Genomic DNA, 21,232 nt, shown 5'->3' with positions numbered 1-21,232 from the left:
TCCTTGAACCAAACATTTCCTAATTCTTTTTCTCCTAAAATCCCACCCCAAACATACCCTAAGTGTGATGTTATTTGTATTATTATAGTCTCTAATCAAAGATTCGTGTTTGGGTGTATAAGTGAAAGTAAACATAATGATTTAGCAATTTGATATAGGGTTTAATCTCTAGGGTTTTCTTTTTTTCTAATAGACAATAACTTTTGTGTACGGACATTGTTTAATAGATACCAAGTTTGGTGGAGTTGATGGACCATGAGTTCGTCCTTTCAACATGTGGGGGATTATCTTCCTCTGTCATCTACAATTCCTAGTAATACTGTTGTCATTAGCATATATATATATATAGATGACAAACTATATATATATATATATATAGTTTGTCATCTATGATGCATTCTTTTCCTTTTATTTTATAAAAATATATCAAGACCAAATTAGAATTTCAAATTTACATTAAATATTTCACAATGTCATATTTGGTACACATAAAATCGCAATTCTACTCATAAAACAAGAGTCATTTTAACTATTAAACTAGAATTGCAATTTTCAATTATTTTTTATGATAAGTTATCAACCTAAATATCATTCAAAAAGAAAAAACTCTTATGCATTCAAAATAGCATAGATCGTCAAAAACCTATCGAGCAGAACTAACAAACGGTTAAAATATTTATACTGTATAAAATAATTTTGAAAAAAATATATATATGTCCACAATAAAAAATGCTCCAGTGACGCGATTAATTGGTCACTCGCTACACGATCATAATCGTTTAAATTTAGCTACTCTAACTATTGAAATCTAAACGATTTTTTTCAAGATCTTTTATATTTCATAAAAAAGAAAAAGAAAAAAGACATAAAAAGAAAAAAATTTTGCAGAATAAGGGAATAAGGCAAGAAAATGGTCAAACTTGAAATATTTAGAAAAGATAGTAAATATTCAAATATTTTATTATATTTATAAAAACTAATCTAAATAAACAAATATATTATTCAGAAATTTTACCGATTAAAATAAATTCCCTTTTTATCTTACAGAGAGTTCACGAAGAATTTGATGAGTTTAGGAAGAAATTTCTTATATTTTGTTTTTCTCAAATTCATAGGTAAATAAATTAGCTTAAATTGAAAAGAGTACTCAAATAAAAATTGATGGAATTGAGAATTTGGTTGAAAATTGAAATTGAATAAAGATGACAAAATTTAGGGTGAAAATAAAACTATAATTTAAATTAAATATCCTAAAAATAATCGAAATTAAACAAAGATAAAATCGTGTCGCTTTGATGTAACTTCGGCCATTTGTTTAACAATGAGTCAGTAAAGAGAGAGAGAGAGAGCCGATTTCAGTCGGCAAGATATGCGACGTCGTTTCATAAACTGACGACCGCTAAACGTGTGGCTAAGAAACAACATTGAGAAACATCAACACGTGTCCAAATCGCATTCGTTAATCTCGATCAAGAGCAGAAACCGGCAAACCGCAGGAAAAACCCGGAAAAATATGAAAATATTATTTATTTAAAAATAAAATTATACTAAAAAGAAAATAATTTAACCAAAAAAAAAAAAAATTATAATAATAATAAAAGGAAAATAAAAAGCGCTTTGGTTTTGCCCTTTTCCTCTCCTGAATTTGCCCTGAAAAAGGGAAAAACAAAAAACGAACGGTGCTGATAAACTTGATTCTCTCATCTCAGTCGTCTCCTTTCTCCTATCTTCACCATCGTCCGATTCCATTCCACCACTCCATTTCCACCCGATCTAAATCCTTCTCTCTCGCGCCCAAATTACAAATCTTCCGTTTTCTCCCACCAGGTAAAAGAAATATTTCTTCCCTTTTCTTTTTTCCTTTCAATTTTTCAATTCTCTCAATTCGTCTCCCTTCAAACCGACAATACCCTTTTTTCGTATTTCCATGGCTTTTCCAACCTTTTTCCACTCTTATTTCTCACCCATCTTCCATTTTTGTTTCTGGGTTCTTCTCGACGTTCCGTTTTATGGTCCTGTTCATGGGTTTTGTTTCGTTTTTTCTGGTTTATGGGATTGATGATGTTATTTCCCTTATAGGGTTTTGGTGAAGATGGCTGATGCTCCGGCGAGTCCCGGCGGAGGAAGCCATGAGAGCGGTGAGCAGAGTCCGAGGTCTAATGTTCGCGAACAGGATAGGTTTCTTCCTATTGCGAATATTAGTAGGATCATGAAGAAGGCTCTTCCTGCTAATGGGAAGATTGCTAAGGATGCTAAAGAAACCGTACAAGAATGTGTATCGGAGTTTATCAGTTTTATTACTAGCGAGTACGCGAGTATTTTTATGATCAGTTTTGATTAATTAGTTTTCCCTTCTCCATGTTCTGAATTTGGGGGATTTTTTTTTTCGATGGTTGAATTGTTTCTACTTTCTAGGGCAAGTGATAAATGTCAAAGAGAGAAACGGAAGACGATTAATGGTGATGATTTACTTTGGGCCATGGCCACTCTTGGATTTGAGGATTATATCGATCCACTTAAAACCTACTTGACGAAATACAGAGAGGTAGTCATTCGGCTAGTTCTGATGTTTTAACTCTTATGAAGATATTGTTCATTATCCACTTTTCACGATTCGGTTGATGGTTTTAACAGGGGGCCTTGCATCTAGACTTGTGAACTTTTTTGGGGACTCTTTGATAACGTTTTGGTTTCTGGTTAATGGTGTGGCGTTTTTGAAATTTATGCTTGTTTTCTCATCATTTCTTTATGAAAGGCGAAAAGGAATTTTGAATTCTTATTCAAAATCCAAAAACAGAAGCAAGTTTTTGGAAACTAATTTTTTTTTTTTTTTTTTAAGATTTAGCTAAGAATTCAAACTTTTCCATAAGTATGATGAAAATCATATTAAAAATAGTGTAGAAAAACAAGCACATTCTTTAAGAACCATAAACCATAAACTAAATGGTTATCAATGGAGGTTTATTTGTTTATTTTTGGTGGTTAATTTTACTGCTTTTCGTTGTGTTCTTCAACTGATGGGCGGATGCTATGGTTTTGCATTTTTTTGCCTGCTGGTTGGAACTTGGGACGTTTTAGACGGAGGTAAGATAAGTTTTCTTATACTGTCTCTGTGAATTGTCAACATCATGTATGAAATGAGGAGGTTTTTATATAGTTTTTGTGTTTTCTTACAGGGTGACACTAAGGGGTCTGCTAAAGGTGGTGATGGGTCAGCTAAGAAAGAAGCTCATCCAACCCCTATTCCTCAGGTCCATTATATGAGTATGATATTTTTTTTCTCATTGAGCTGGATTTTTTGGTGTTTTCTTCTGACCTTCTCTTTTTTCAAATTCTATAGATGGCTCATCAAGGGTCGTTTTCCCAAGGAGTTAATTATGCAAGTTCTCAAGTACTCTCTCTCTCTCTCTCTCTCCCACACTCAAATAAAAATGTGCATGTACTTTCACAATGTCTTCTGAAGAAGAAGCAGTTTGACTGTCCTCGGGGCGTCTAGGAGAGTGATTTTAAAATGATTAAAATCATTTTGGTCATGTTCAGAAATTCAGAATCAGTAAAAATCATTCATTTGGTCATTCAAAATCAATTTTGATGGTATGAAAATCACTTTTAAAAGTGTATAGCCAACTATTAAAATCATTTTGAATGATCTAATGTATGCTTTGGAATGATTTGACTATGATAAAACGATTTTCAGCCGTTTTAAAATCTTTTGCAAACGTGACATATTCTTTGGATGACTTTGCAACAACTCTCAGATTGCGGATGTTCTTTTTAGCTAGTTACTTACTTTTGTCAAAACCCTTGCGGTTTTTGGTCGTACAACTAAATGATGCCTTGATAATTCTAAAATTACTTAAAAATTTATTTTTTGAGAAGCACTTTCTAAGGCTGCTTGTCCATCTAATTGAAAGTCATGATTACTCTTATGCCATGAAGTGATGCAAATGTGCTTGGTGGTCCTCCCATTACTTATACATCTAATTGTAGAAGTATGTGTTTGGAACTTGATCTAGTTTTCGGTTGTGGCCGGAGGTCTTTTGTGAGAATTTGCTAGAATTCATATTTTAATAATTGGTGGGTACTGGGTAGAGTCTAGAACTTTTCTTGGGGACTTGAAGTTAGAAGTTGATTTCATTTGTTATCCATTTTCTTTGGACGATGTTCGTTATTTATCCTCCAACTAGCACTCTTCTATGTTGAATCTACCTGTAAAGTAACTTCTTCATTTAATTTGTTCTCCCCCTTCATGGAGTGATTTGAGCTGTCTTTTGTTTTCCCCTTCTTTTAGCAACTTCTTTCGTTTAAGCATATTAGTTTTGTTTATGTTTATATCTTCGTGATTCCTGAAGTTATTCCTCGGGGAAAACATTTGCTTCTTATATTACCTGGGGTTTGTTTTAGAGCTCTCATATCGAAGTCTTGGTTGAAATATATGAAAAAGCAGAAAACAAGTTTGAACTTTTCGAGGAAATGGCTTATAGCAGTGAAAGGTTATTTCCCTTTTAGCCATGGTGAAAGGGCAATATATTGGTATTTGTATCTTTTTAAGTTACCTAGAAAATGAGCAAGTAACCTTTTTTCAGCTTCTTTGTATTGGGATCATCTCCCTTTGTGTAAAAATTGGCAAAAGTAGTAAATCTAGAGGCTACTTTGATCATGCAACCTCCCATCCATACTAACTAATACCCATTATCAAATGAGTTATCTAAAGCAAATGAAAATATCGTAGTGCCAAATGGTTGTCCTGTGCAAATAAGATATAAAATAGCATGAATAGGAATAACCAATAAGGGCTTGTTTGGAAGTACAATAGTTTCGAGTAATGTCTTGGAAAGAAATGTTTCTATCTAAACACCTCCGAAGAATAACTTACTTCTTTCTCTCTAAGGTTTAATACCATTTTCCTTTTGTTTGCAGTCACAAGCCCAGCATCTGATGGTCCCTATGCAAGGTACTGACTGAAATTGCCTCAAATCGACCATGTAAACTGTTGAATTTGGAGATCTTTGTTCAGTATAACAGCAAAATTTGAGTCTATTTATTTAAAGTTTGGGTGGTTTTGATACTTTTAATTGTAGAAACAGTTGCAACTTTGTATATTATTATGGCTGTCTATTGGATTGGAAGTTAGGACACAGTATTTGATAGAGGTTCCAAGTCCTGGGGATCGCATTTATTCATGCTTGTAAACCTTACAACCTTTGCAAGGTCTTGTAGGTCTTGAAAAAGACTTGGTAGCAGTAGCACCCTCTGGATTTTTTTTAGAATCATTTTCCTAATCAAAAGAATAAATTGTGCCATGAATGATTTGCTTCTAGGTCTTAACTCCTTTTTTATGCTGATGAAATGAATGGTATGCTCTGTGAAATCCTTCGTTCTTGTGTTTGTCTTGGTTTCTGATTTGCAAATTGTATTCTTAAATCTAAAACATTAGAGTAAAATGGTTTATATGGGTTGATTAAATTTATAATTTGTTCATGTACGCATATGGTAGGATGGCAAATTTGGTTCTGTGACTATTCTAATATATCTCACTGCTTGAAGGACATTTAACATTTTTCAAACATTGGGTTATTTCACATTTTAGACCTTAAAATGGGTCTTCTAAGCAATTCTTCCGCATGAAATGCATTTACCTTAGAGTTACTAAGAGAAGAATGGCAAAATTGCCTTTAATGACTCATGGTTATGCCATCCAGCACATATGCTTCAATTTTTCAAGTCTTAAGAATGATGACATGTGGGCTCCTTCCCTTCTTTATTGATTTGACTTTTTAATCATAAAGTTCCTGCATTTAACAATTAGTTCTCGTTTGAGATTTTGTTAAGGAAATTATTTTCATAAAATGAGATTTTCTTTAAGGAAATTATTTTCATTCCTAACTAATATTAAAAGGTAGGATTTATGTATGGGTTCGCGTGAATATAAAGAAACTAAAATGGTATAGAGAAAATCCTTAACCATTTCTTCTATAAAATGAAAATAGGGTATGGAACCTTAATGGTCTTCTCTATAAAATAAAAATAGGGCATAGGACTAGATTTACCTAATGAAAAAATGCTTCCAAAGGTTCAATGATAAAACTTTGGTTTAGTTTTAAGGTTCTTTTTTATATTAACTTCGTAACATAATTTAGGAGGGTGTCAATTGATTCTTAAGAATTTAATTTTAATTTTTAATACAAACTGAGTAATTTAATTAAATTTGAGATAATTACCTATGATAGTTTCCTTTTCCTAAAACTGGTCTTTTGCTATGACGAAATGCTTGATAAAGAGAAGAAGAGCGATGTTTTTCTCGTAGAGTAAGGCGGTGGGCCGGACTGGGCCCATTTGTAGATGCTTTGTGAATACTTTATTTATTTATTTATTATTATTTTTATTTGGAGATCGGATAATTATAGTTTTAAGTTTTCATAATTGAGTTATAATAATTTATTGTTCGGTGTCGATTTTTTTACTTTGGATTATGATGATATGTGTATCCTAACTTATTTTAATTTGGGTTTGAAATAGTGTTTACCATAAATCATGCATAGTGATAAAATGATTTGTCTCAAGGTATCCGTAAGGCTGGTCTGGATAATATAGATTTGTCGAGGTAATTATTATAGTTTTGCCTCGCTTCAAACGGTTTTAATATTTGTGTTTTTGGATCAAATGATCCACTCTTACAAAATTCCATTCTCCTACGTTATCAATCGTTGGGTCTTGTTGATTTAGTAGCACAATCTACGAAAAAGACCATGAAAATACTTTGGGGCTAAATTACCTCTTTACTGCATTTATTCGAATTTATTTTTATCCATTAAAATTTAATGATACGAGGTTTCAACTTTCAAACGCATGAGATGTGGTTCTTAACTCTTTTATACTTTTAATTATTTAATCAAATAAAAAATTATATTTTTAATAATGAACATGAGTTGACAAGTTAATTATGCTTGCTTGCATATGTGAAACATGTCTATGAATATACTAGCAAAAACTACATTTTTTAATAACAAATTTGAAACTTGGAAAGTTAGAAGAAAACAAATCTAATTTAAAAACAGACAATAAACATACCAACAAAGAAGATGGAGAAATAAATTATAAAAAAAAAAACAATAAATATGATAAAGAAATTATAGGTAACTAAATTTTAGATTTGTGCAAGATTTTAAATTTAGTTATGGGTATCTTCTAATTAACTATTCTCATTCATAATTTATCATTTCTTTTTTCAAATTTCAAGTTTTAAATGCAACTAAAATCTCAATTTGAGCAAAGATAAATGAAAAGAAAATAAGGTAGAAAATTGAAGAAGTCTATAATTAGCATATTAGGTTTAAAAATCAAACCAACTAATTAGGTTAAATTTGTGAAATTAAAAAAAAAAAGAAGATTCTAACCTATTTAAATATTTTAGATAAAATATAATGGTGGAGAAAAAGAATGAATAAAAATTATATTAAAAATACTTTTTACACTTTCTAAAGTGAATAGGAACCAAATAGATGAGCAAAATGATAATTCAAAAAAAAAAAAAAAATCTTATATATATATGTATATAATCTCCAGATATTTTAGTAAGGGAAGAAAAAAAGATGATACTAACCAAGTATATAGATTATAATTAATTAAATAAAGAACATTTGATAAAGTGAATTAACTAAGTGATAATTGAAGTATACAAACCCCAAATTGTAACCTTATTTGTCTATAATTGCCACACTACACTTTGGAGTTTTACATGATTAACTCACTAATTTAGTTTTATTGTTGTAAATTCAACAAAATTAAACAAATAGCCACCTTTAAAAATAAGGCTTATAATTTATGTTATTTCAATTTTATTTGCAACATTAGAATTTAATTCTATGGATTATTTTGTGCTTGATTCGAGCCATGAATTGTTGCATATAAAAGAGTAATAGTGCTCCACATTAACATAATATCTGTTGTGTACATTCCATCCAATTAAGATGTCAATTGAACAAAAAGTTTTCAGAGTTGTATGTCGTACTAATTTTAAGGCAAAATTACTGTGGCAAAGGATAGTCCACTCTTTTACCTATTCGTTTAAGAAAAATCACCCATAGTTAAATGATATATACAATATTTATGACTAAAATTTAAGTAAAAACAATCTTATCCCAATTGAATAAAAAGTATTTACGTTTTACATTATGGTTCTTTTACGAATTTTAGATGTACCAATGAGCAATATCTTGTATCGATTAAAATTATGTCTATCATATGATATAACAAAAATAAATATAAACTATTTACAAAATATAACAAAATTTTACCAATTCAGCGTTCTTTTGAATGAAGTATAAGAAAAAAAAACTATTAACCTTTTGATTAGATGAAGAATAACATAAAAGAATAATACCTAAAAGGATAAAAAATGGAAATAAACAATAATTATAAATATTTTGATCAAAATATATTCACTCTCTCTCAGTCTTTCATAGATATCTTTAAGCTCTGGCGTTCTCTCGCTCTGTTTTTTCATCATCGTCGACGTCAAAAGAGCTTTACAATTTCGATCACCGATAAAAGCATCTGCCGTCAGAGTTGCGTTCCGCCGTCGACGGAGAAGTTTTCTCCCTCACAAACTCCCGTATTTTTTCATCGTGCTTTTGGAATTTCGTGAGTCTTCGGTTTGCAGCGCTAAGGTACTTAGAAATATAACATAGTTTTCTCTTGTCTGATCGTAAATCCGTCTTTACATTCGTGATTTTTGATCTCGTTCTTTATCGCATTCGCTTTGGCTTTCGTATTTTTTGAATGATAAAAGAGGACTAGTTACGACTTACGAGCTTACTAGAGAAACTTAGTTATGTGCTCAAGATTGTCTAGCATATATGATAGATATTTTATTTGTCAATGGTGGTTTAATCCGTGGAGTTTTCGGGTCCTGTGTTAGTCTAGGAGCAGTAGAGGTTCGTTTATTTTTGTTCAAATTGACGGTGAACATAGTTTATTTTATATTTAGCTCTTATGGTTTGAGACAGACAATTCTCAGTGGAATGTTCCAATTCCTATCAGATTATCCTGTGAGTTGCGGATTGGAATGTTCACCTTTGAGTGCTTTTCAATCTATTGAAGTGGAGTTGTTAGTGTTGTGCTAAAATACTGTTTGTTATCGCGTCTTTTATTTAATGTTTTTCTTTCTTTGTAGTTTGGTTCTGATCATTGATAATATGTAAATTATTGAAGCACAAAAGTTGGTCAATCTTATGCAATGTTGTATCTCTTGATTATATAGGAGGGTGTTTACTCTATTAGAGCTAATAAATGATAAATGGGAAATCGTGGCCAAAAGCGTACTGAAATGGTGGATAGATTACCGGCTGATAAACGAGCATGCAGTTCATTGGAATTCAGACCAAGCTCATCAAATTCATCTATGCAAATGCACGTGACTTCGACCAATTCTAGTCCTGGCATCCATGATAATGACATGGACACTTCATCGTCTGCTTCTGCTTCTAGTCGTTCAGAGGGAGAACATGATAAGGATTCAGCCTACGGGTCTTGTGATTCTGATGATGCTGAACAGAAACATAGTGATCTTCGGAATTATCAGAGACAAAGATCATCAGGTGATCATGGACGATTTAAAAGGCTTTTGACAAGCTTGGGTGAAGAATCTGAGTCATCTGTACAAACAGAACTGCTGAGGGAACTATGTGAGGTTTTATCATTCTGCACGGAGAATTCACTATCGAGTATGACATCAGATTCGTTATCTATAATTCTTGTAAATCTGGTGAAACTTGATAGCGACTCAGATATAGTGCTATTGGCTTTAAGGGCTTTAACTTATTTATGTGATGCTTACCCCAGAGCATCTAGTTTTATAGTTCGTCATGGTGGAGTTCCTGCCTTCTGTAAGAGGCTGGGAGCTATTGAGTACTCGGATGTTGCTGAACAGGTGATACGGTCATGCACCCTTAATTGTTCTTTTTAGTTCATTTGTCAAATTATCTTTGAATGCTGAATAGTTTTGCTATATTTTGAAGGACTTTTTGTTTAAATGTAGTGTTTCCAAGCATTGGAAAAAATATCACAGGAGCACCCTGTTGCATGCTTAGAGGGTGGTGCAGTTATGGCTGTTTTAACTTTTATTGATTTTTTTCCTACGATCATACAAGTAAGCCATTTCCCTTTCTGGATGTTAATTCAATCTCGACAGTATGGTTGAACTCGTGTTCCTATTATTTTGTTCCACGAAATCCCATGATTGTAAAGATCGAAAGTTTAAAGTTAATTTGTTTTGGATCAGAGAACGGCTCTTCGTATAGTGGTGAATGTCTGCAAAAAACTTCCTTCCGAGTGTCCACCAAATTTGATTGAGGCTGTTCCTATACTATGCAATCTCCTTCAATATGATGATGAGGAGGTTTGAATAAACTTACTTGAGTGCTTCATATTGCTTTATTGTATTTTATTTATAAATCTCTTCTTGTTATAATGTCATATTTCAGCTGGTAGAGAATGTGGCTCGATGCATGATTAAAATAGCTGAGTGCGTCCATCAATCCTCCGAGCTTTTGGATGGGCTTTGTCAGCATGGGCTGATTCAACATGCCATTCGCCTTATAAACTTGAATAGCCGGACAACTTTGTCCCAGACCATTTACAATGTAAGTAAAGAATCATACAAGTAAGGGACCAATGGTTTAATATTTTGTGTATTTTTATTTTAGTACAAGGCAGAGGAACGTTTCCCTGTAGCATCTACTACCATTTTTAGGGAAGAATGGTGAAATGACCATCAACTTGTTTTGCAGGATTTGCTTGGTGTACTTATCAAACTTGCTTCAGGATCCATTGTTGCTTTTGAAACCCTTTATGAGCTAAACATTAGCAACACTTTGAAGGACATATTGTCTGCTTACAATCTCTCCCATGGGGTGTCTTCTTCGTGTGCTGTAGTTGATGGGCAGCGGAACCAGGTATTAGACTATGAACATGTACTTTTTTGAAACCATGGAAAGACCGACTGTGCAGTGTTAATCTTTTGTAAAAAATAATTCTAGGAAACTTACAAGTGAGACTTCCCCCTTATTACTTATTCTGAAAAACACTTCACAGAAATCTTTTCTTCCAAATTGCTTACTAGAACTGTCTTTTTAAAGTTTCTAGTCATCTTTTTTAATCATGCATCGGCAATATTTCATGTAAACCTCCTCTTGGGGTTTAGGAGTGTTTTATGCTTCTTTCTCATTTCATTCATCAATTACATTTTCTAAGTTCTCTGCACAAATAAAAGTGATAGTTCAATAGCTCATAATTGGCTTACATCGGGTCTAGAATTCAAATTTCATTCTGCCTTTGTCTTCCCCTCCAGGTTTGTAGGGTCTGTTTGTGTGTGTGTGTGTGTTTTAAATAAAAATTTTATGGGGATTTACTGTGGTTGGCTTTTGCCCAGGTATGTGAAGTCCTGAAATTGCTCAACGAGCTTCTCCCAACTGAAGATGCGAAGACAGAACAATTGTCTGAAAAAGTGTCTTTCTTAGTCGGTAATCCCAAACAACTGCAGAAATTTGGCTTGGATATACTTCCTTTGCTTGTTCAGGTGGTGATTATTATAAGTATAAGCTAAAAAAAAAAAGCTCTAGCCCCTACCATCTCCTATAACATCATATTTTCGCTGCTGCAGGTGGTTAGTTCTGGTGCAAACTTGTATGTCTGTTGCGGCTGCTTAACTATTATCTACAAGTTTGTCTGTTTGGGTGAATCCGACATGCTTGTTGAGTTACTTGAGAATTCCAACATTTCTAGGTGAATGATGCCTGATATATATATATATATATATATATATATATATATTTGTGTGTGTGTGTATAATGGTATTTTCTAATTGCTTTCAGAAAGTCTAATGATCTATTCTATCTAATTTGTCAGTTTCCTGGCTGGAGTGTTTACTCGAAAAGACCACCACGTGCTGATGTTAGGTTTAAAAATCACTGAGATTATCCTGCAAAAGCTCGCTAGTATATTTTTGAAATCATTTGTCAAGGAGGGTGTCTATTTTGCTATTGATGCACTGATATCCCCGGAGAAGTATAAACAGTTGATTTTCCCAGTGTTTACTGGTGTCCACTCATCATTTGATTCCTGTCAAAAGTCTTCAAGAGAACATGGGAAATGCTTATGTTATGCCTTTTCGAGTAGCTGTTTCCCCTCTGGGTCAGAAACAGGCAGCTGCAAGCTTGACAAGGATTCTGTTTATAGTCTTGCAAATCATATAAGAAACATTTATTTTGCTGAAGATTTATGTGACACCGATGAAGGAGTAACTGATATTCTTCAAAATCTTCGAACTTTTTCTGGGGCCCTAGATGATCTACTAAACTTGTCCTTAATTAAGGACACTCCAGCTCAGGATGAAGAAAAATTGTATGCTTTGTTAGCTGAGATTATGTCAAAGCTTAAGTGTGGCGAGCCCATATCCACCTTTGAATTTATTGAAAGTGGAATAGTCAAGTCATTTATAAATTACATAACTAATGGTCAGTATCTGAGGAAAAAGGAAGAAGCACAAACTATATCTAGACAATTCTCAATTATAGAAAGAAGATTTGAGGCTTTTGCAAGGCTACTCTTATCTAGTTCTGACCACCCATCAGTAAATTTACCAGTTTTGGCATTGATAAGGAAATTACAAATCTCACTTTCGTCTTTAGAAAACTTTCCTGTTATTTCAAGCCAGGGATTCAAACATAGGAACTATTTTGCTACGGTTCCAAATGCTCGGTGCGTACCACATCCTTGTGTGAAAGTTCGGTTTGTGAGGGGAGATGGAGAAACAAAACTATGTGACATTACCGGGGATATCCTGACTGTTGACCCGTTTTCTTCTTTAGCTGCCATTGAAGGGTTTCTATGGCGCAAAGTTAGCACAAAAAAAACTGAGCAGTCCCCTGAAGAGACTCTGAGGGAGCATCAAATCAAACTACTATCAAATATACGTTCTTGCTTGGGTGTTAACTCAGAGTTAGTGGGGTCTGACATCATGTCCACAGATTTGCCCGAAGTTCAGGTATGTTCCCGTTTTCTTTTTGAAATATTGATGATGTTGAAAGAATTATGAGCTTACTCTTAAATTGCACAATACTTGAAGTAAGGTTATTTGCCATGTAGTGTGGAGGTCTGTTATCTTTAATGTTTATTTATTTATTTATTTTAAATTCAGCGAGATATGGCTAACATACCTAAAGTATTTGGTTTGAGTTTAGGTGTTTTAAGAGAGAGAATAATATCTGATAGCAACTTATGTTGTAACTTGATCGTTGTATAAGTATATATATAGAACTGTGTATAAGATGGATCAGTTCTAGAATTTGAAGCCTCATCCATTGAAAATTTCAATCCAGTCCTTGTGGATTCAACTTTTGCCATTTTTCTACTTCCAAGTAAACTAGGAAAAATATTATGGTTTTATGTGAAAGATTCTTGTTCTGTCTTTCAGTACCTGCTTAATCCATGAATGAAGCATCGATCATATTCTGGACTATGGTAATGTGTGCAGTCCTAAAGTATGCACAAATATTTGTAATTATTCAATAGGCAACGTTATTCTTAGTTGGACTCATTAATTTGTATAAGCTTGTATTCCTTCATTCTTATTTGGAGCCCGTTTTTAAAATTATTTCTATGTGCTTGTATTCTTTCATGCTCAATGATAGTAGTTGTTTCTATTAAATAAAAGGAAATTTGCACACTCCTAATATTATGTTAACCTTGTTTTGGTACAGGTACCTGCAGAAGTCGGTGCTGATGAGAAATCACAGTCTTCTCCTTCTTGCAGTAAGAAAGGCACGGCTCCCAGATTGCTTCTTTACCTTGAGGGAAAGCAGCTGGAGCCCACCATGACAATTTACCAGGCAATTCTCCAACAACACATCAAAGAAAATGAAACTATATCTGGCACGAAAGTATGGAGCCATGTATATACAATAATGTATAGAAGCGCTGGTGAAGTGGAGGACAACACTTGTAACCAATTGTTTTGTGCATCCGACAAAGCTCCAACATTGCAGTTTTCTTCATTTTTCTGTGACATTCTAGATTGTGTTCTGCCTTCTGACTTGGCAAAAGGAAGTCCGGCTTATGATGTTTTATTTCTTCTAAGGAGCATAGAGGGCATGAACAGGATGGCATTTCACATTATGTCACATGAAAGAATTCGTGCTTTTGCCGAAGGAAAAATTGATACCTTGGACAATATAAAGCTATCAGTTCCAACGGTGTCACAGAATGAATTTGTGAATAGCAAACTGACTGAAAAACTTGAACAGCAGATGAGGGATTCTTCTGCTGTTTCTGTCGGTGGCATGCCTTTATGGTGTAAGGAGCTTATGGATTCATGCCCTTTCTTATTTAGTTTCGAGGCAAGGCGCAAGTACTTTCGGATAGTAGTATTTGGCATGCCACAATACCAGCTACATGTGAGATCACACAGTGACTTGGGGACCTCAAATGACGGACGGTCAAGTTCTGGTGGCTTGCCTCGTAAGAAGGTATTAGTACACCGCGACCAAATTCTAGATTCTGCTTCCAAAATGATGGATCAGTATGCACATCAGAAAGTTCTCCTTGAGGTGGAATATGATGAAGAAGTTGGCACTGGGCTTGGTCCAACATTAGAATTCTATACTCTTGTCAGTCGTGAATTTCAGAAGTATGGCCTTGGAATGTGGAGAGGGGATCATGATGCATTTATATCTGGAAAGAGGCTGAACATTGAGGGTAGAGAAACTACTGAATCTCCATTTGGGCTTTTTCCCCGTCCATGGCCATCAACTCTGGACACAGATAAGCTACATCTTCCCGAAGTAATGAAAAAGTTCGTACTTCTAGGACAAATTGTGGCCAAGGCCATTCAAGATGGTAGGGTATTGGATATCTACTTCTCCAAAAGCTTCTATAAACTAATACTTGGGCAGGTACCTGCATGAACTTCTTTCAAGTGCTTTCTCTCATCTTTTTCATATTCCATTACTTGATTGTCTTATTTATTCTTGTAGGAGTTGAGTATTTATGATATCCAATCATTTGATCCAGAGCTCGGTACTGTTCTGCTAGAGTTTCAATCTTTGGTCAACAGAAATAAAATATTGGGAACTGTTTACGAAGAGAACTCATCATCCAAACTCGAATTTTCTTATCATAATACCAATATTGAGGATCTTTGCCTTGATTTTACTCTTCCTGGTTATCCTGATTATTTATTGACTTCGTCTCAAGATAACTCAATGGTAATGCCAATTTTCACTGTGATTATGGAATTTTCTTTTTTGTGGTTGGACTAAATAACACAATACATTTTGACCTTTTCCGCAGGTAAATGCAAAAAATTTGGAGGATTATGTCTCTCTTGTTGCAGATGCTACTTTATATTCTGGAATTTCAAGACAAATAGAAGCATTTAAGTCTGGATTTAATCAGGTTAGCTTCGCTTTGCCCATCTTACACAAGATTATACATCTCATTTTTATTTAGTTGTTCTAGTTAGCACTTGCTGAATAAAAATGATTCTTTATTCCCATTATCTTTATGTTGCATAGCTAAAAGTTTATGGAATTCAGTTCATGTTCTGATATAGCTTTTTTATTTAATCAATGTCTTACTTGAAATATTATCAACTACTTCAATTTCTAGACGTGATATGCTTTATAGCACAATAGAAGGAACAGATGAACTGCAATATTAAAATGCAAGAAACTTTTGAATAAAATTTCATGAGCGTTCTTGTCCTTAAAAGAGAGATGCTCACCAACTTGGTTGGTTTAAAGACAAATTTCCAATTACCATAGAAAATACACTTTTCCCTTGAACATTTATCGGTAACTGATAATCGAGTACTTCTTTTCTTATTGTCAAACCTCAGGTTTTCCCCATAGAACATCTTCAAGTATTTACTGCAGAAGAATTAGAGCGTTTAATATGCGGAGAACAAGACATTTGGGCCGTACGTATATCAGCTAATTATCACATTTACTTAAAATTATTAACCATTAGCTTAGTTCTTTTTAATCTTTTGATGCAGTTGAGTGATCTCCTTGACAATATGAAGTTTGACCATGGATATACATCCAGTAGCCCCTCCATTATTCATGTTAGTTTCTAAAAGGAATCCTACATATTACTTTGTTCAAAATGATTCTTAGTTGCAAGATTTTCACCTTTTTTTTTTTTTTTTTTTTAATTTCAGCTTCTTGAAATTATTCAAGAGTTCGACAACAAACAGCAACGAGCATTTCTACAGTTCGTTACCGGCGCGCCGAGGCTTCCTTCTGGTGGCTTTGCATCTCTCAATCCAAAGTTAACCATCGTCCGAAAGGTTTTTATTATCAACAAATTTTACTCAAATGTTATATTCAACTTTGACTTTTTTTACTAACTTCTTTGTTGGGATATTTTTTACACAGCATTCTAGCAATTTGGTCGATTACGACTTACCAAGTGTGATGACCTGTGCAAACTACCTCAAGTTGCCTCCTTACTCTTCAAAGGTAACAACTTTTCTTACAAAATGATCTTGAAATAGTTATGATTCCAAACACGTGATTTCAAGGCATGTTTGGACATAATTCTGAAAGGGTTATGATTTATCCATCATTTTTAAAATCATTCCAAAATATGATTTTAATTATTCAAAACCAATCTTGATGATATCAAAATTGGATTTGAAAGGGTAAAATTCAATACCAAATGAATTTTAATTAATTAAATGCGTATTTCAAAGTGATCGTAACGATTTCAAAATCATTTTCAAACATGCATTTAATCCTTTCAAAATCACTCCCAAACATGTATCAACTTCTCTAATAAACCAATTGCCCTTTCAATTTCCATTAGAACAAAAACATTAACTTTCAAAATTGGTTTCCATCTGTTCAGGAGATAATGAAAGAGAAGCTGTTATATGCTATAACGGAAGGACAGGGCTCGTTTCATCTTTCGTAGCCTTAAATTCCCATCTTCAGTAGAAAGTGAAATTGGTTAATCAATAGAGTAGCTATAGCTGCTGTATAGATTTTTTTCATAAAAAAAAAAGTAAAAAAAGCAAAGAAAAAAGAAGGGGTAAAAATGGATGAAGAAGTGCAGATTGTGGTGGTTGTGGATAAGGAAGGCTTTCTTCTTCTTCTTCTTCTTCATCTGATTCTGGTGGGTAAAGTTGCAATGTACATAAATCCTATGTACATAGAAAATAGAAGATGGCTGTACAGGAAAATGGTGGGCTTTAGATTTATTGGCATTCGATGGCATCGTCTCTTTTCTCTTTTTCTTTTTCTTTTTTTTTTTTTTTAACCCAATGCTCACATTGTAAATATCTCCTTAGCTAATTAACTTCTAGTTCTCTTTTTTTTTTGTACATAACATCTTTGTGACTTGGGCTTTGATTTAGTCAATTTTCTGACTAAACCATGCATTTATTTTCTCAGCAGTTGAGAAATAGGCCAAGTTTATTTATTTATTTACTGCATCATGTTTCTAAGTGGATTGTTTCAAGTTAAAATTATTTGTTCATTTTTTCTATTTCTATATGATCATTTTAATGTTTGTTTTGAATTGAGGGCGAGGGTGGGAGGATTTGAATCACGAACCATTTGGTCCTTAGTAGACATACAATGTCGAACTAAGCTCTTGTTTGTTTTTATACTTTGTATGTGATTTTTGTATAATTGAAATTGGTTTTGTAGGGTGGATGTTTCCAAAATATTGACTTGTATAGGATTTGTTTTGACAAATGCGGAAGTTCTCAAATTATAAACTTCATTTGTGGGAAAATGATGAAAACAAATTCCTGTCTTTAATTTTACTAATTGTCCTATACACGAATATTTTTATACCATCTTTTAAAATGGTAAACATTACGTTTTCACACCGATTATTTATGAATTAAAGTAAAATTCTTCGAAAGAAATAGAGAAAGGAACTGAAAGTTTAAATATAAGGTGACTTGTATATATTTATATCAAAACATCAGTGGTCAATCTTGGCTAGGGTGTACTGAAAACAAATATATGTATGGACTTAAAATGAAACTATCAGTAGGGGTACAACTTGTTTTTGTCAACTCTGGTAATTTTTCGCTGATAGGATAAGAAAGAAAAAAATGAAGTAAATGATAGAGAATGCAAATAATTAACCTTGAATTGAATGTTCAACCACTTGTTATTCTACAACTAAAAACTAATTTCAATGTATAAAATTTTGGTTATATTAATGTTTGAAACTTCAAATATACTTTCACTTTTTTGGCGCTTTCCAAGTGAAAGAAAACCTCATGATTTTTTCAAAAAAAAAAAAGAAAAAGGAAGAAGAAGAATAATAAATAGGAATAGGGTTTAAAATGGAAATTAGATAGAAAAAGAGTAAAGAAAAGGAATGAAGTTGAATAGATATTTATTGATAGTGTAATTGTAAAAAAGAGAAGTTTGAAAATAATATCTGGTCATGGAGTAGGGACGTGAGGTTGAGGACAACACACGCTCAACGTAGTGTGTCCAAATTCCACACCCAACAAACTCTCTCTCATGTCCTCACTCCCATTATCTCTTCTCTAAAACCCCCCATTCCCTTTTCTCTTTCCCACTTTTCACATAAATCCTCCTCAATCTTCCACAAACTCCATTCATGGAGCAGCCATGAACTTCCCGCATTCGCGGTCGCCGTCCCAACCGTCCCCATGCTCATCTTCACTGCCAACCTTAACGCACACCTTCCTTTAACCTTTCCCCTTGGGCCCTCTTTACCACTCTTCACCACCAACACCACCACCTCCACCGCCAGCACTGCGACCGTCCGCCCCTTCCTGGTGCACAGCACCGCTCGTCAAACAAGCTCCACCGATCTCTCTCTCCTGTCCGATTCGTCGTCCAGTTCCTTAGAACAGAGACTCTTATTATTGCTACGCCAGAGGAAAACGGATGAGGCTTGGATTGCTTATACACAATGTAATAATCTGCCAAGCCCTACTTGTCTAAGCCGTTTAGTTTCTCAACTTTCTTACCAAAACACTCCATCTAGCCTCACTCGAGCTCAGTCTATACTCACGCGCCTCCGCAACGACAACCAGCTCCACCGTCTCGATGCCAATTCCCTCGGTCTCCTTGCCGTCGCCGCTGCCAAGGCTGGACACACTCTTTACGCCTGTTCTGTCATTAAGTCCATGCTTCGTTCGGGTTACCTTCCCCACGTAAAAGCATGGAGCGCCGTTGTTAGCCGCCTCGCCGCTTCGCCGGATGATGGCCCTGCAGAAGCAATCAAGCTATTCAGTTTAGTGACTCAGCGTCTCCGCCGGTTTGCAGATCCCACTATAACGGCCGATTCGCGGCCGGACACGGCGGCGTATAACGGTGTGCTCAATGCCTGCGCCAACATGGGTGCCTACGAGAAGTTTCTGCAGTTGTTTGAGGAAATGGAAGAATTTGGTGCGGAGCCTGATGTTTTGACTTACAATGTCATGATCAAGCTCTGCGCTAGAGCCAATAGGAAGGATCTAATTGTGTATGTGTTGGAGACGATTCTTGCAAAGGATATTCCGATGTGTATGACGACTTTGCATTCTGTTGTGGCGGCTTATGTCGGATTTGGAGATTTGGAAACGGCGGAGAAGGTAGTTCAAGCAATGAGGGAAGGGAAAAGAGATATTTGTAGGATTCTCAGGGATGGTATTTTGGATGAGATTGAAGATATGGAAGATTTGGATGAAGATGAAGATGAGGTATTCAAGAAGTTGCTTCCTAATTTGAATGAAGAAATTGATTCAGAGCCACCATTGTTACCAAAAGTTTATTCTCCTAACTCGAGAATTTATACGACTCTGATGAAAGGGTATATGAATGAGGGCCGAGTAGCTGATACAATACGAATGCTCGAGGCAATGCGCAACCAAGGTGATAGATCCAGTCATCCTGATCATGTATCCTATACTACTGTAGTTTCAGCTCTAGTTAAGGCAGGGTCGATGGACCGAGCCCGTCAAGTGCTAGCTGAAATGACAAGAATTGGATGTCCGGCAAATCGAATTACCTACAACATTCTCCTAAAGGGTTATTGCCGGTTGCTTCAGATGGACAAGGCCAAGGAGCTGCTTAAAGAGATGGTTGATGGAGCAGGCATTGAACCTGATGTGGTTTCTTATAACATCATGATCGACGGAAGCATACTGGTCGATGATAGTGCAGGAGCTCTTGGCTTCTTTAATGAGATGCGATCGAAAGGAATAGCCCCCACAAAGGTTAGTTATACCACTCTGATGAAAGCTTTCGCTCAGTCGGGTCAACCAAAGCTAGCGAGGAAGGTATTTGATGAAATGCTGAATGATCCTAGAGTGAAAGTGGATATTGTGGCCTGGAATATGTTGATTGAAGGGTATTGTAGACTAGGATTGATAGAAGAAGCAAAGCAATTAATTCAAAAAATGAAAGAGAACGGTTTTTTCCCTGATGTTTCTACATACGGCAGTCTCGCCAATGGAATTTCTTTAGCTAGAAAACCGGGTGAGGCTCTTTTGCTATGGAATGAAGTAAAGGAGAGATGTGCTGTGAAGAGAGGGTATAAGTCTGATTCTTTCTCTCCCCCTCCCTTAAAACCTGATGAAGGGCTATTGGATACTCTAGCTGATATATGTGTCAGGGCAGCTTTCTTTAGGAAGGCTTTAGAAATCGTGGCTTGTATGGAAGAGAATGGAATACCGCCCAACAAGACAAAATACAGTAGAATTTACGTGGAAATGCATTCTAGGATGTTTACCAGTAAACATGCATCAAAGGCCAGACAGGACAGAAGGATTGAGAAAAAGAGAGCAGCCGAGGCTTTCAAGTTTTGGTTGGGATTACCCAATTCTTATTACGGGAGTGAGTGGAGATGGGAGCCCTTAGATCGTGATTATTAAGGCTGGCTGATCACTTCAACTGATTTCTCATTCACTGTCTTCTACCTCAACCGTTTGGTACGTCACTGTAGTCTGTAATAGTATGTTGTCAAGGACTCCAATAGAAGATAAGGTGGAAAAGAAAATACGAAAAAGTGTTCAAAAAAAAATTATAGTGCATATTTGATTTTGTAAAAAAATTCTGAGGGAAGATAAATACATTGAACTGCATAATGCTAAAGAAAGAAAGTTCTTCTAATGTATATATGTGCCAGTGGGTGTCTATAGCGTAAATTAGTTCATGTACATTCCAAACTTATGGGCAACTCTTTGACTCTTTAA

At 34.7% G+C, this 21,232-nt stretch overlaps 3 protein-coding genes across 5 annotated transcripts; all 3 read left to right on the top strand.

The window, feature by feature from the left end:
• Positions 1-1,622: 1,622 nt before the first annotated feature.
• On the top strand, positions 1,623-5,320 carry LOC103486448 (nuclear transcription factor Y subunit B-1). Of its 3 annotated transcripts, none has more exons than XR_007820444.1 (6): positions 1,628-1,827; positions 2,080-2,307; positions 2,416-2,545; positions 2,635-3,084; positions 3,177-3,251; positions 3,341-3,397. XR_007820444.1 is itself a non-coding variant. In XM_008444416.3 (6 exons), exons 2-6 carry the CDS (start codon positions 2,093-2,095, stop codon positions 4,963-4,965), a joined length of 516 nt encoding a protein of 171 aa, XP_008442638.1. In that variant the 5' UTR covers positions 1,628-1,827; positions 2,080-2,092; the 3' UTR covers positions 4,966-5,320. The 3 variants fall into 3 exon arrangements, 2 of the variants coding, with proteins under 2 accessions (XP_050940145.1, XP_008442638.1); XM_008444416.3 differs by lacking the exon at positions 2,635-3,084 and adding an exon at positions 4,921-5,320 and having other exon boundaries at positions 3,341-3,391; XM_051084188.1 differs by lacking the exon at positions 2,635-3,084 and having other exon boundaries at positions 1,623-1,827; positions 3,341-5,143.
• A 3,142-nt stretch (positions 5,321-8,462) lies between these two features.
• LOC103486449 (E3 ubiquitin-protein ligase UPL4) lies at positions 8,463-17,547 on the top strand. Its single transcript, XM_008444417.3, has 17 exons — positions 8,463-8,669; positions 9,263-9,931; positions 10,040-10,150; positions 10,283-10,399; positions 10,485-10,643; positions 10,791-10,955; positions 11,432-11,578; positions 11,663-11,784; positions 11,908-13,045; positions 13,761-14,951; positions 15,033-15,263; positions 15,349-15,453; positions 15,896-15,976; positions 16,055-16,123; positions 16,220-16,348; positions 16,437-16,520; positions 16,909-17,547. Exons 2-17 carry the CDS (start codon positions 9,299-9,301, stop codon positions 16,972-16,974), a joined length of 4,548 nt encoding a protein of 1,515 aa, XP_008442639.1. The 5' UTR covers positions 8,463-8,669; positions 9,263-9,298; the 3' UTR covers positions 16,975-17,547.
• An 845-nt stretch (positions 17,548-18,392) lies between these two features.
• LOC103486452 (pentatricopeptide repeat-containing protein At3g09650, chloroplastic) lies at positions 18,393-21,153 on the top strand. Its single transcript, XM_008444422.3, has one exon. The coding sequence runs from the start codon at positions 18,701-18,703 to the stop codon at positions 20,909-20,911; it is 2,211 nt and encodes a 736-aa protein (XP_008442644.2). The 5' UTR covers positions 18,393-18,700; the 3' UTR covers positions 20,912-21,153.
• Positions 21,154-21,232: the final 79 nt, after the last annotated feature.

Source organism: Cucumis melo, chromosome 4 (assembly GCF_025177605.1).
Source record: "Cucumis melo cultivar AY chromosome 4, USDA_Cmelo_AY_1.0, whole genome shotgun sequence".
Classification (NCBI taxonomy): Eukaryota; Viridiplantae; Streptophyta; class Magnoliopsida; order Cucurbitales; family Cucurbitaceae; genus Cucumis; species Cucumis melo.
This window is presented reverse-complemented; position numbering and strand designations above follow the sequence as displayed.